Source organism: Penaeus vannamei, chromosome 1 (genome assembly GCF_042767895.1).
Source record: "Penaeus vannamei isolate JL-2024 chromosome 1, ASM4276789v1, whole genome shotgun sequence".
Taxonomy (NCBI): domain Eukaryota; kingdom Metazoa; phylum Arthropoda; class Malacostraca; order Decapoda; family Penaeidae; genus Penaeus; species Penaeus vannamei.
In genome coordinates this window covers 12,337,739-12,352,738 of record NC_091549.1, presented here as the reverse complement: position 1 = coordinate 12,352,738, position 15,000 = coordinate 12,337,739, and the positions used below count along the sequence as shown (strand labels likewise).

Sequence of the window (15,000 nt, the reverse complement as noted above, 5' to 3'; positions counted from 1 at the left end):
GAAGCTTTGTGATTAACAGGGTCAAAAGCTGCACTAAAATCCAGAGACAAGTCTTGAATCATAGCCCTTATCTAAATGAGACTATTTCATGCACCAACACAAGTAATGTATCATTGCAACCGAGTCCCTTTCTGAAACCAAACTGGACGAAACGGTCTCAAATATACAGAAAAAAAAACGTTTTTCCTGCAAACGTTCAAAAACCTTACATAAAAATGGTTTACTTGAAATAGGCCTATATTCAGTAGGTGAAGACTGTAGTGGGCCCTTGGGAATACGGGTACCATTACAAAGCGCCAATACTCTGAAATGACCCTTTACGAACTAAAAGGCCTAAGATTACGACTATTTTAGGAGGTAATTGACCATGTAGCCTTTTTAAAATCAAAGCAAACAAGCCATTAGGGTCTACACCATATTCATCTAATTCTGATAACAGATACTTGGTAACGGGGGACATGAAAGAGGAAGCTCAACATCTAAACTTTGATTTGAATTAAAACAATCTGCTAAGAATTTAACTTTCTCAATCGGTCTATATGTAACATTGCCATTTAACTTTCTGAAAGTCGGGATAGAGGACACAGCAACAAACAGAGATCCTTTAAGCGCTGACCATTTACGAGGTGGTGACGCTTCGGAGAGAACTTTCAGATAAGCATTATAGTCAGATTCAGCCTCCTTATAAACAGTTGCTTTATTTCGCATTGCAACATAATTCACGCAACAAGAACAAAGATGGTTGTCCCTATAAGCCTGGTGACACCGTTCAGTAAACCATGCTTTATCATGTATGCATATAGATAGATAAATAGATTGATAGATGGTGATAGATGGATATACATACTTATCTATCTACTATATACTTATCAATTATCTACTATATACTTATTATTTATCTACTTATCTATTTATCTACCTGTCTATTATGAGTGTTAGAGAGAGAGAGAGACAGACAGACAGTCACAGAGACAGAATAGGAGTAATAAAAAACAAAGTAAAATATAACATAGGGCGAAATAAGATTAAGATAAACTGCATTGGGCGAAGGCGGACCCTGAGGTTTCGGGTGTGAGTCAGGTGGGTGGAGCCGAGAAAGGGCGTGGGTGTTTTAAAGGGGAGAGGAGGAGCGGAAAACGGGAGAGGGAAGAGAGGGGGATAGAGGGAAGAGAGGGGGATAGAGAGAGGAGAGAGAAAAAAAGAGATGGGGAGGAAGAGCGGAGAAGAGGAGAGAGAAGAGAGGGGGAGGGGGGGATAGAGAGAGGAGAGATAGAAAAAAAAGAGAAGGGGAGGAGGAGCGGAGAAGAGGAGAGATAAGACAAGGCAGAGGGGGATAGAGAGAAAGAGAGGGGATAGGATTAAGGAGGGGAGAAGTAAGGGGAGAGATTATAAGTGGGGATAGAAAGGGAAGAAGAGAGGGTGGAGGAAGAGGAAGATTGAAGAGCAGGGTAGATGGAGGGAGTGTGGGGAGAGAGAAGGGAAGAAGGAAGGGGCAGAGTGGAAGAAAGGAAGCGGGAGGAAGGTAGTTTCTCTCTCTGTCTCTCTCTCTCTTTCTTCCCCCCCCCCACACACACACACAAACTACTCTCTCTCTCTCTCTCTCTCTCTCCTTCTCTTTCTCTTTCCCTCTTTCTCTCTGTATAACCTTTCCTCTCAACCACACCCTTCGATTTCTTACTCAATTAATTTACATTTATTGCACAACCTCCACTTATCCCTCCAACCAGTCATGCGCCGGTGTTATTGTCATGCGGCGTAATTTGCAACCGTTAAGTGGTGAAAAAGAGTCCACTCACTGCTAGCGGAAAGGCGCCTGGAGGTCGAGCGCTTAGTCGCTTAAAATAGCAAATTCCTGCTACGTTGAATACAAGGAATAAAGAAATATAAAGAATATTCCGGAAGTGAATAGGCAAACCGAACGGAATGTCTAATCACCATTTCTCATTGTTTAATTTATGTTCTTGTGTATATTTCCCCTCGCATGGCCCCCGATGGCCCCCGTCCCGCTAAGCGTTCCCAAGAATGTGCGTGAGGAAGAAAAAAGTGGTATTTCCGGGCCAATAAGTGTGTCCTAAAGAGAGAAGGTTGTCGTGTACGTGTGCGTGAGGGGAGGCAAGCAAAACACGGGTAAGGGGAATGTCAGTGTGTGTGTGTGTGTGTGTGTGTGTGTGTGTGTGTGTGTGTGTGTGTGTGTGTGTGTGTGTGTGTGTGTGTGTGTGTGTGTGTGTGTGTGTGTGTGTGTGTTTGTGTTTGTGTGTGTGTTTGTGTGTGTGTTTGTGTTTGTGTGTGTGTTTGTGTATGTGTGTGTGTGGCATGATTATGTATGGATGTAGATTTGTGTATGAATGCATATTCGTGTATGAATGCATATGTGTATTAATGTATGTTTCTGTTAATTCATTCATGCACTTATTATTTTGTCCTCTTTGGAGTACAGAGATTGCCAGAGCTGTGGCAAACGGACGGTTTGTTAAGTAATCAATAGATGGCAGTGTGTTGCAATAACAAGGGCTTAGGAGTCTCTCGAAGAAGCAACAGTTTCTTTTATTTATTTTCTTGTTTTTTTTCTTTCTTTTGCTCCCCAGTTGAAAAAAATGAAAAGGGTTCTTCATATTTATTCTGATGAATTATTTATTTTTTCATCAATATAATGTATATTGATGTCTTAGGGCAACATGGTAGATATTTTCATGTTTTGAAAGAACTGCAGCAACAAAAGGAATATTTGTCGTTCATTAGAGGTTTGTCTGCGTCATGGTTCTCCAAAGTACAGGTCACGAGGTAGTACATGTTCAATGGATTGTCACAATAAAGATGATTATAATAACAATAATAATGATATGTTCAGTGGGTCGCCACATAATAGAGATTATGATAATATAATAATAGAGCTTATAAAAGAAATAATAATAATAATAATAGAGATTATAATAATGCAATGATAATGATAACGATAATGATTCTGATATCGACTTCAGAAAAAGGTAGATTTAAGATACTAGGTCATGAGGGAAGTGTATAAAATCAAATTGGGTCATGATGAAAAAAAAGAAAATCCTTGGTTTATGTTGCTTGGCATCGTTGTTGAAACTTGGCGAACCATTCCGTAGATTTATCACAAACTCCTGATATTTGTGCTTATGATTTTAGTTTTTACTTTTGACTGACTTCATTCCTTACAAGTAGAACGAAACAAGCGACAGTCACACGAAAGACGCAAATAGTGCGAGGCCGTTCTAGTCCCCGTGGATTCGTTGTAGAGAACAGTCGGTCCAAGTAATGTGTTAATTATTGTAAAACCAGGGCATTCTTTCTCTCGATTTCCCCTAAAATGCTTAATATCCCTCTTTCAGCCACTCATTGATCATTTCCCTCTGTCACACCTTCCTGCGACTCGACCTTCATGTAACCTTGAGGTCGTGAGCGCTCCAAATACTCGTAATATGACATACTTGAAGCATCAGGCATGTAGAGTCAATACATACACCGATGCTTCAGTCTCTCTCTCTCTGCCTCTCTTCTTTTCTTCTCTTTTACCCATTCCTGTCTTTTATTCTTCCCCTCCTCTCTCCTCCTTTCTCTCTTTTCTTTCCTTCTCCCGCTCTCGTTCTCGTTCCAGATACCTTTAATTCAAAGTTCCCTCCTTTTAGCTTCCCCTTCCTTACACCTTCCTCTCTTCTCTCTCATCCACTCTCACTCCACCTCCTCTCTTCTCACCCTCCCATTCCACTCTCCCCCTTCCCTTCTCCACCACATCTCCCCTCCCCCCTCCTCCTCCTCCATCCTCCCCCCTCTTTTCCCCTTCCCTTAACCCTCTCTCTCCCACCCCTTTCTCCATCCCCTAACCTCCCCTCCCCACTCCTTTCCCCCTTTCCCCCCCCCCTCCTTTCTCCATACCCTCCCCTCCCCACTCCTTTCCCCCTTTCCCCCTCCCCCCCTCCTTTCTCCATACCCTCCCCTCCCCACTCCTTTTCCCCTCCCCACTCCCCTCCTTCCTTTCCTTATACCCTACCCTCCCTTTCCCCTCCCTGTCGCCTCGTCCCACGCTCTTGGTCTGAGCATCGATCTGTTGGATAGATATCATTGACTAGAAAGTGTTGTTGATGTTGCCCGAACCAGAAACGGGAGGGCTACGTGCGCACATTTCTCTCTTTCTCTCTCTCTCTCTCTCTTTGTCTGTCTGTCTCTCTGTCTTTCTCTCTATTTCTTTCTTTCTGTGTGTGTGTGTGCGTGTTTTTTTGGTGTGCGCGCGTTTTTTTTTTTGTGTGTGTCTTTTTCCATTTTCTCTCTCTCTCTCTCTCTCTCTCTCTCTCTCTCTCAATTTTTCTCTCGTGTTTCGTGCTTCCTACCATCCTGAACCTAGCCTAACTTCTACCATAAGCCCATTATTCTAATTAAATCAGACATTACAATCTTGTCTCTTTCTTCCAGGGCTCTGTTAAATAATGAGAGAGAGAGACAGTGGCCAACGTTCCTCTGATATATGCTATAGATAGGTAAGTCTTCAGTGTGTTGTTACCTGCATGTTTTGACAATATTTAGGGGATTGTTATTGGTTTGATGTTTATATGAATATATACCCAGGGATATGATAATGAATATATATACAGTTATATTATAACGAACGTTTTTTCTGTGTGTTAGTCACATATACACAATGTATTTATGTTTATTGATAAGATAGATAGATAAATTAAATGGTCGATGTTTATGTATGTATATATATAAACAAATGAAGATATTTATTTGATCAAAATGTACAACTCAGTAAAGAAAGATTATGATCATAGTAACAGTGCAAATGATGATAATGAAAATTCGGTTGGTAATAACCATGGTAATTGTAGTTGTGGTAATGGTAGCATCGCCTAACCCCCGTCCTCCCCCAGGTGATGGCCCAGGGCGGTGATGGCAGGGTGAAGGCGAGGTCGTGAGCCGGCCAGCCCCCCCTCCCCCTGCCAGCCGGCTCCCCCTCCCATCCTAAGGGCCCTCATCCTCGAGGGCGCGACTTGTCTGCGGAATTTGCGAGCTGAATACGTCGTCGGCTTCGTCTGTGAGAGCTGATCGAGTTTCCTTAGTTTTCCTTTATCGCTGAGCACCAGGAGCGGTTTCGAAGGCGAGAGCGCCCTGTGGAGTGAAGCGCGGTCTCCCTCCCGCCTCAGAGCCGACTTCCTTTCCCCCGAGCGCCCCCCGACGCCGCCACCATTGAGTCTCCGTCGCAGGAAACGGCGGGGTTGGGTCCCCTCGCCGAGCCCAAGAAGAAGACCAAATGGCAGGACACCCTCCGCTTCTACCTCACGGCGATCTTCACCCTCGTCGCCTGCATCAGCTCCTTCGCCTTCCTGTTCCTCGTGCCCTTCGTGATCGACCCCGCCTTCTCCACCATCTTCGCCGACTTCGACCCTGAGCCCGTGGTGTGCGTCACCAAGGAGTCCGAGTTCTTCTTCGGCCTCAGCAACTGCTCGTGGTCGTCGTGCCGCGAGGGCTGCACCAGAGACATCTTCCAGTGCTCCCACATCTTCGTCAACTACAAGAAGGACACGAAGGGCGAGTTCAAGGATGTCAACTTCACCGACGTCGACCTGCTGGACGACATCAAGTGGGACATGGAGGACGCGCGCCTCTTCCCCAACGTGAAGGGCTGCGGCTACCCGCCCAGCGTCAACTGCACCACCTTCAACATGAGCTACAGCACCCCGGGCAGGACCTACCCGTGCTATTACTCGAAGGAGCAGCCCACCACGGTCCTCACGTCCCTGGACATCGAGGGCATCACCACCGACCTCATCTACGCCATCGTGATCCCGTGGGGCGCCTTCCTCGTGTCCATCCTGTACCTCCTCATCACCTACGTGGGCATGAAGAAGCCGGATTCGGACGGCGACGCCCCTCAGGAGGTCACGTCGGCCAAGGCGTCCAAGGAGGCGTCCAACTACTCCCTCAGGTCCATCGGGAAGACCATCAACCACGGCATGAACAAACTCATGGGGGAGCCGGACGACAAGGGGTAAGTGGGACGGCGTCGAAGCCTCTTCTTCGTTCTCTTGTTATCACACTTCCCCCTCCCTCCCTCCCCCACCCTCCAAGCCAACCACACGACCCCCCTCGGACCCCCTCCCCCTGCACTCCTCTACAGCAGGAGATGGTCATGTGTTTTATAATTTTGTTTTTGATACACTATTTTTTTCTTCACTTGCGTCACTTCCTCCTCTGTGATAATAATTCAGAAACCAGATTGCTGTTTTAAAGTGAGCGACAAAAAAAAATTCATGTTACTTATACTGAAATATAATTCACTTAAATAATCCATGCCATTTATTAACTAAAGAGAAATAAATTCTATAAAAAATGTATTTATATATATTCGTATATATATATATATGTTTGTGTGTATATGTATTGATCTATTGAATCTAACCCGTTTCTTAGTCACCATGTAGTCACCCCAGGAAGCCCACCATACATACCTGTGTAGCCAACCTCTAGTCAATTTCTTCTGCTTCCCCATAGTAATGTTTGAACACTCAATTCCCCTCCCTCTTCCCCCCTCCCCTCCCCTCCCCCTCTCTCTCTCCCCCCAAAAAGCATACAGGAGTTCAACTCGATAACTTTGCGTTGTCATTTGTTTTGCTGGGTCATCGAAGACAAACGAAAGCTGAGACCTTGACAGAAGCCGAGACAGTGAGAGAAATACGAAGATGTGCAAAGGGAAACGGAATCATTATATAAAATATATATATATTTTATTCATATATATACAAAAAAAAAAACGTATTTACGGGAAAATGGTAAACAAAAGGACCGCTTCTAATCTGCATTAACAACTCTCTTGCATTGCAGAACATTTGTATGACCTGCGTTGTGTGTTCTTGCGAGGGGTGTGTTAAGCAGAAGGTAATTAGCTAAATGTTATAGTTATATTCATAGAAGTAAACTATCTCAGTATCTGACGTTCTCCTTTTCCTCGGTAGCGCCAATGGGGACAGAGAGGGGAACTTGTGCTTCAACTTAAGGGGACTTGGCATGCTACCCCGCCGTCCGTTCCTAAAACTAGTAACCGCAGCAACAGCCGCAGCAGCAGCAATAGTAGTGATATCTCTTCCTCAGTAATTTTGCTTTTATAGTTCTCCTGTTTTTTTTTTCATATTTCCTTTTTGAGCGCAATGTTAGAAAGAGTTACTTCTACTCATTTCATTTTTTAAGAATCTCTTTTGCTGTTGTATACTACGCAGCACACTTCAGAGGGGATATTATCCATAGAGGATTCAGAACATATATATACTGTACATAACGCGAGGCTTGGAAGCTTTAAGGAAGGATGAACCAGCAAAACAAATGACGATCGTTGATCCCACTTGTTGCTGGAACAGATAAGTAATATCTGAACCCTATTAAAAACAAATTAATTATGATCACAATATATAAACATAAAAAAGAGACTACTTAACAGAGAAAAATGATTTGATGTTTTGCAGTGGTAGGGATTCGGGTACATGCATTCACCACCGAAAGAAAGGCAAGAGGGAGTAAATCGCCAGAAAAAAGGGGGGGCCAAAATCAGCAGACACTAAGGCCAGGTATGGTTTGTGGATACCAGTCTCACCCCCCTCCCCCTCCCCCAGTCCGACACCACCTCACTCCCCACCGCTTTGAAAGTAGTTGGAAACCTAAACCTAAAAAGGAAGAACCAAAGATTTTTTTTTTTACCATACGCGTGCACGCCTTCCTCTCTGCATGTTACTTAGATTTCCCTCTTTCTCTCGCTCTCTCTTTCTTGCTTTTCCTGCTCCCTCTTTTTCTATTCGAATCTATCTCTCGGCTTCTCCTTCCTTCTCTCTATCTATCTATCTCCCTCCCCCCTCCCTCGCTTTGGTTTTCCCCCTGCATCTTTGTCGTCCTTTTTTTGGTAGATTTCCTGCAACGAAAGCATTCCTCTCATGACGTAGTTGTGGCGCATGTCTACTCGGCGTAGGCAAGGGCACTCCCTCTCCCCTTTCGACACCACCAAGACACAAAGCATACCTGCCTCGTCTATGTCAAAGGCATACGTAGACCTTGCTATCTAACGTGCCTAGGCCTAGCGAACGGTAATCTAAAGCCTTTCTTTCTCAGAGCATTGTAACCACACGGTATCTGGGAGAACTCGGCAGAGAGGTCCCCTTTTGCTTTCCCTGTTAAGACATGTAAAAGAAGTATTTTTTGTCTATTTCTCTGATAGATTCAATATTTTTTTCTACTTCACGAAAGAAGAAAAGAGAAAAAAATAATAATAACCATAGTACTAGAGAAGAAGAAGAAGAAGACCAATATATATGTGAAAAAAGATGTTCCCCAAGTCAATATTCAGCACCATTTGCTTTTTCCGTCGTCACGGCTGTATGCACAGTGTTTCTGATTTTGCAGTGTTGAATATCTTGATTGCGCATTTCATTGCACTTGCAGCAAGCACTTGAACACCAAACAATGCCTTTTCGTTGTCACTCTCTCTTTTTTAATCATTATTTCTCCACCCTTCTGTCTCATCAAAACTTTATGTATCCTCTTTTAATTTCCAGGTCTCTCTCTCTCCTATCTTACGAAAATGATTATGACATTGACAATGACTCTAGCTATTGAAGGGACGAAGTAAGTGTTGGCATCGCAGACACTACTAGCCTGCTTGTGTGTGCATGAAGGGCGGAGGTCTTATGCTTCTCCCCGTGTCCAACAAAACCAGGAATGGGTGTATCGAGTACTTGATGTGGAGCATGGTTGCTGCACCCTGGCTATAGACCCTCTTCCTCCCTACATCTTATATATATATTACATTCTTAAGAAAAAATAAGAATTAAAAAATGGACGTTCTTTCATGATAACCTACCATCACTATTGCGGCAGGAGTTCCAAGACAAGATTGTTGAGAAATGCCGTAGAGTAATGTCAATAGATAATGATAGTGAGAGAAAATCTGAACTAGAGGCAGTACTAGTGAAGGTGAGGTATTGTGACAGATTCCTCCTCCAACTGACGCACAGGTCGACTGTCCCACCCTCCTCGACCCTCCCCCCACCCACCCAACCCAACCCTCCCTCCCTGCTTTTAATATCTTTCCTCTGGTCATTCATTCATCCTACTTCTCCTCTCTCCCGCGATTCCCCTTCTCCCTCGTTTCTCGGTCTTGCGGAGAGCGCCCCTTCCCTGTCCTCTCGCCTCTCACTGCCCTCTGCCCCTCCACCCCGGAGCCTTCAAAGGGGAAGGTGGGACCATTTCGTACGTACAGTTGATGCTTCGGGGAATGTAAACAGTAACATACAATGTATATACATATATGAACATACGGTAGCCCAGTTCTGTATTACGTGTCCTGGTGAGTAGATTTTGGGTAGCATCTAGGTCAATTGAGCTTTAAGTTATTTGTAGAAAGGATAGTAGATAAAATGTACTTTTTGTCTGACGTCACAAAATGTTCGCATCGCATTTAAAACGTTCCAGGAGCCTTTTATTTATTTTTTAAATCTCTACCTTTCTCATTTCTTGAAAAAAAGGAAAAATCTTCGCGAATTATGATGCAAACATTTTGGGATGCATTATGACTTGAAATTTTGAGATACTGTACGGTACATAAGTTTCTGTAGAACGAGTAACACCTTGTACGGTACATAGATTTCTGTAGATTGAATCTGATGGGCCATGTATGACTGTACATATAAGGGACGGATTGGTCAAATTCTTTGTTATGCAAGATATGATTTCCTTTTTAATACATTATTTTTACTGTCCACGGCAGTACATAGTGAGACGAATCTCTGCTTGATATTATCATTATTTTATATCATTTTATTAATAACAGCTTGGTTTGTTTTGGCCTTAATATTTCTACATAAAAGAGATTGATACCAGAGTCGAGATCTAACTAGACCGGTGGCCTCGGACCTAGAATCAAACGGCCCTGCGGCTCTTAAAATGCTTCACGATTTACCATAGTTTGTAAAGTCTAGTTATTTCATTCTTAGCATGCCGGAATATTTCAAATTCTAATGCAGATTTAATAAGACTTTTTTCCTGATACTGCATGACTAAGAAATTACTTCCATTCATTTTCTAAAAGAAAAAATATATTTTCAGGTTAAAAAAAGGAAGCAGATATATCCATATTTTTCCTTATTTTACAAGCCCTTCATTTATCAGTACTATTATCCTGTAGAGAATTGTTGTAATGGTGACTTCAACAGTGTTTAGTAAAGATGCACCAGTGACATTTGATGAGATGATTGTAGTTTGAGGTCCTGGTATTGTAGGTTATGTCTAATGTAGGCCTGTAGGAGACTGCCTTTGGAACTGCACACGTTATTCTAAAAACAAGGGCGGATGATGCCAATAGCTGTTTTTTTATTATATATTTATATATTGAAATATGTCATAATAACTGTGTAGAGATTAATTTTCATGCCCCAAGACTTTCTACTTTGTCAAAACGGGTTGAGAGGGAAACAAATGAAATAAAACAAATGATAAAAAATAAAATATCGCGATACTCTTCCTAACTTATTGTTGTAAAATTGATGTTGATGTCGTTTGGTGTTGACGTGGATGTTGTTGTGTGGTAACGGTGGTGTTAATGGTCTAGCGGGCATGGAGGTAATGGACGAGGCGGCGGCGGCGGCGGAGGCCTGAAGCAGCGCACCCTCACCTCGCCCTCCATGCTGGGGTCCAACTTACTCCTCGTTCCCGCGTCGCTGCCCCAAGTCCACCCGACCCGGCGCTCGACCCTCCCGCCGCTGGAGAGGACGCCGCCGCTTCCCCGGCCCGCAAGGTGATCCTCCACGCCCCTCCTCACCCCCTTCCTCATGCTCCTCCTACAACTACTACTACTACGACTCCCTTTCTATCTGCTCCTCTTCCTCCCGACACCCCCCCCTTCCTCCTGCTTCTACTACTCCTCCTGCCTCTCCCCCTCTGCCTCACTTTCCTCCTGTCCTTCCCCCTTTAGCCCATGCCCTTCCTCCTCTTCCTCCTTCCCTCCCCCCTCTCCTCACTCTCCTCCTGCCCCTCCCCCTCTTCCTCACTCTCCTCCTGCTTTCCCCCTCTTCCTCCTGCCCTCCTCCCTCTTCCTCACTCTCCTCCTGCCCCTCCCCTTCTTCCTCACTCTCCTCCTGCTCCTCCCCCTCCCCTTCTTCCTCTCTACCTAACGGACTGCCTGCCCGAAAGTGCCTGACTGACTGCCTGCTTGATTGGTAGCTCGCCTGCTTTGCCTCCCTCCCGGTCTCCTCGCCTGGTTGTCTGCCTCGAAAGGGTAAAAGGCTTCAAGCTGTCTTCATCTGTCTTGCACGTTTTATCTTTTATTCTCTCTCTCTCTCCCACTGAAGCGCACAGACTAATTGTACCGTGTTCCCTTCCTCACTTCCCTTTCCTCTCGCCTCCCTCTTTCCCTCACCGACCTCCGCCTCACGCCCCACGTTCCTACCTTATGACGCACCTTCCACTTTTTTTTTTTTAACGATTTCGCATGAAATTATGATAATTCAGATATCTTCGGAAATCTCTCCTGATCATGCCATAGATTAGAATAGATTTAGAAGAAAAACATTTAAAGAAAACAAGTGTGTATTTGATATTTTCTGATCCACGTCACTCCTTAATGTCGCTTCAACACTACCCTTTCCTTGAATGTTGTTGTGCTCATTTTCTCGAGGCTCTCAGCAAAAAAGGCGTGTTTATTAAGACGAATTGAAGTCGTTTTAAGAGTTAAGACAGTCATATAGCCTTGACGCTCCAGCTGTGCAGAAAATGAACGCACTTCTCCTGCAGTAGAACTAGACACGAGGCATAATGACAACGGCAGCTGTACGACACTTTATCTTTCCATGTACGACAGCGTGGACGGGATCACAGTGCAGATGACTATTTTCACTTCTCAAAAAAGCTTAGCAATAAGAAATATGTATTTTTGAAAGTATTTTTTTTTATAGTAGACTGAACTGATCTTTTTTCTTACACTTTTTCCCCCCATTCTTATTCTTAAAAGGTCACGGTGTGTCTATTTTTTGGGTCTAAATTGTGATATTAGTTCCTTGTGTGAGTTTGTTTCCCTGAATGTCACCTACGATTTTTAGTTTCACTTTTTTGTATTTTATTCCCCACTCTCTTCATCAGAGGTTTTTTTCCACTCCTGTTGTATTGTCGTGCATGTTTTCTTTGATATATCTTGCATCATACTGTAATTAACGTCTTTTCTCTTATATAATAAATTGCTCTCAGATCTCTTAAAAACTGTCATTTGTTGGTGTGTGTATTAATGACAAGAGGTATGTATGTATAAACCTTTTGTAGGATCTAGTTATTCTATTACATGTGCTATATCTTGGACTGCGAAGATTATACATTTTACCTTTTGCAGTTTTATAATGAATTTGATACGGAAAAATCATACTGTATAAATTAAAAATATTGTAGTTAGTGTAGTTCAAGTAATAACTTATTTCTGAAATATTTCATGATTCATTGGTTGAAGTAAAACACACACACACACACACACACACACACACACACACACACACACACACACACACACACACACACACACACACACACACACACACACACACACACACACACAAACACACACACACAAATCAATCTCAATGTTAATGTTAGATAAAAAAAAATCCTGCATTAACAAAAGCAATTGAAACCAGTAAAGATAACACCGTTGGAAACATTTTACTACGCTTTATCATCACCTAAACTTGGTGTAGGATTAATGTTTTCTTCCTTTGCTAAATATTGTTTGGTTTACTGTATAGGTAGTCCTACGTTATGTGTACTTAAAACATACAGTATATATATATATATATATATATATATATATATATATATATATATATATATATATATTATATTATATATATATATATATATATATATATATATATATATATATATATATATATATATATATGTATGTATGTATGTATATAAGCACTGAACGAAGTGAAGTGAATCTGTTGGTTTCGATAGAGGCCGCTGTCAGTTCTGCTATCATTTGTTTGTGGATTCTTTGTTTTGTCTTTGGTCCCGCGGTCTCTTTAGGTTATTGCTGACATCCATTCATCTCTCTCTCTCTCTCTCTCTCTCTCTCTCTCTCTCTCTCTCTCTTCCCTCCTTCTCTCTCTCTCTCTCTCTCTCTCTCTCTCTCTCTCTCTCTCTCTCTCTCTCTCGCTCTCTCTCTCTCTCTACATATTTACCTTTCTTTTCTATTTATCTTTTTCACTCATCGCTACGTATATCTAAATTCCAAAGCGTTAACGTGGCTCGGCTCAGGTTGTATTTATTTTTTTCTAGAGATATTGATATGTTTACGAACATATTATTCCTTTCAGCATTGAGGAACGCCTTTATAACGCTTGGTGAAGGAAAGGTAACTTATTTTTCTTCATATTTAACCAATTTTATCTTATTTATAAATGTAATCGTTCTGACTCTTCCTAATATTTGGCTTGAGTGCACGACCAAGGTACACAATTTCTGGAATAAAAAAATATCTATATATATAAATTAAGCAGCATGGTGAGCAGTGTTACCAAACACCTTTCCCACTATTTTGCATCGCGAGCTCGGTTTTTTTTTACTTGGTATCACTAGTCACTTTCATTTTCTTAAAAATTTTGCGTGGTTTAAATGCATATCTTTTGGTCTTTTACGCATTTTTGGGCTGTTCTGATTCATTGGGTAGGGAATGCGGAATGAAAAAAATATATGGGATAAAACGGTTGTTAAAATTTAGTTTGAATAAGTTCGGTCAAAATTCATAAGCGCTCGCGGCATGGAATAAGGGCAACCAGTAACTGCATTTGTACATTATTTACTATCGGCTTCATATATGCTTTCACACACTGCCCCCTATGATGAATAACATGAAACAGATCACGGTTTTGTGGTGCGTTAATTCATTTAAAGTTAAGTTAATTCATTAGTTAATTCATTTAAAGTTAAGATTTTCGTTTATCAGAAACATCGGAATCCTAATTCTTAAGCGTGATTTGAAGTGTTCAGTATTTTCGGTCTAAGAGGTAATTCGTGTCCAGTAGTTGAAGTACCGAACATGGCGAACAACGTGGGATACTAAAGAAAAAAAAAACGGATGGTAACAGGATTTAACCTTAATTATAGAGTAAATCATTGGGTTTGCTACTGAAGTTCACCCTTTTTTTGCAAACTGCTGACAAAATTCACTTTGCATTGGAAGAGTTGTGTGTAAAATATCACAATCTGCTGGGGATAGAGTTTACTTCGCTGTGGCTATAAATATGCTTTAATTAAAATGAATATGCTTCAAAGAATATTTCATGTCCATGTTATTTTTTTCCCATTTTTAATAATTTCAAACGACATTTGTGCACAGACTCCCAGACTAAGGTGCTCTACGCTGAGTAAATACTGTTCTATCTTTAAAATAAGTCAAAAAACAGGTCTTGGAAATGGAATTCGAAAACAAAAATACAAATAAAGGTTCAATTTTCGTTACAGCCCCTAGAATGTGCACATCATGTGAGACTCATAAATTAGACGTGATATTGGTGCCAAGTTTCCACAGTAAGTGAACTCTCTCTATTCTCTTACCCACGCGCACATGTGGAACTCCATGGACATGCATATTTACAAGGCACACTGTCAGAGCATGTTTACCAACGGCAAGAAGGGTTCTCTTTGTTATCACTGTTATGATGGCCGGTCCAATGGTTATGCTTATCTAGATTATAGATGTAAATGAAGTCAGCTGCATGGAAGAGAGCCTTTCGTATGCACAATCACACGAAGCAATAAGTGAAGAATATAATGGCTAAGTCAATTTCAAAGTTCATGCACATTTCAAGAAAGGAAAAAGAACTTAGTATAGTTTTTTTTCTAATGCAAATAACTATACATTTTCTCACATGCATGGTCGTCATCCATTTCCTTTCAACAGGCAAGTGGCACCAGCAAGTTAACAATGGCAAAAGATCTCTGAGACTACATGAACTA

General features: G+C 42.1%; 2 protein-coding genes across 13 annotated transcripts in view; one reads left to right on the top strand and one right to left on the bottom strand.

Annotated features, from left to right (window-relative positions):
* LOC113826237 (glycerophosphocholine cholinephosphodiesterase ENPP6) overlaps positions 1–15,000 on the bottom strand; it is a 90,169-nt gene that overhangs the window by 38,020 nt on the left and 37,149 nt on the right. The window lies entirely within an intron of this gene.
* The window catches only part of LOC113826236 (protein tipE), a 28,483-nt gene that overhangs the window by 6,911 nt on the left and 6,572 nt on the right, over positions 1–15,000 (top strand). For 2 of the 12 annotated variants that reach the window (XR_011399884.1, XR_011399888.1), the window contains exons 2-5: positions 4,432–4,496; positions 4,890–6,007; positions 7,476–7,577; positions 10,607–10,792. Coding sequence is in view for 6 of the 12 variants with exons in the window: in XM_027379110.2 (XP_027234911.2) it covers positions 5,607–6,007; positions 10,607–10,792 (587 nt within the window). In the remaining 6 variants the exon portion in view is untranslated. Of the gene's footprint in view, positions 1–4,403; positions 4,497–4,889; positions 6,008–6,840; positions 6,895–7,475; positions 7,578–8,555; positions 8,626–10,606; positions 10,793–14,505; positions 14,572–15,000 lie in introns of those variants that run through there. The other 10 variants (XR_011399894.1, XR_011399897.1, XR_011399890.1 and 7 more) reach the window with 10 other exon arrangements.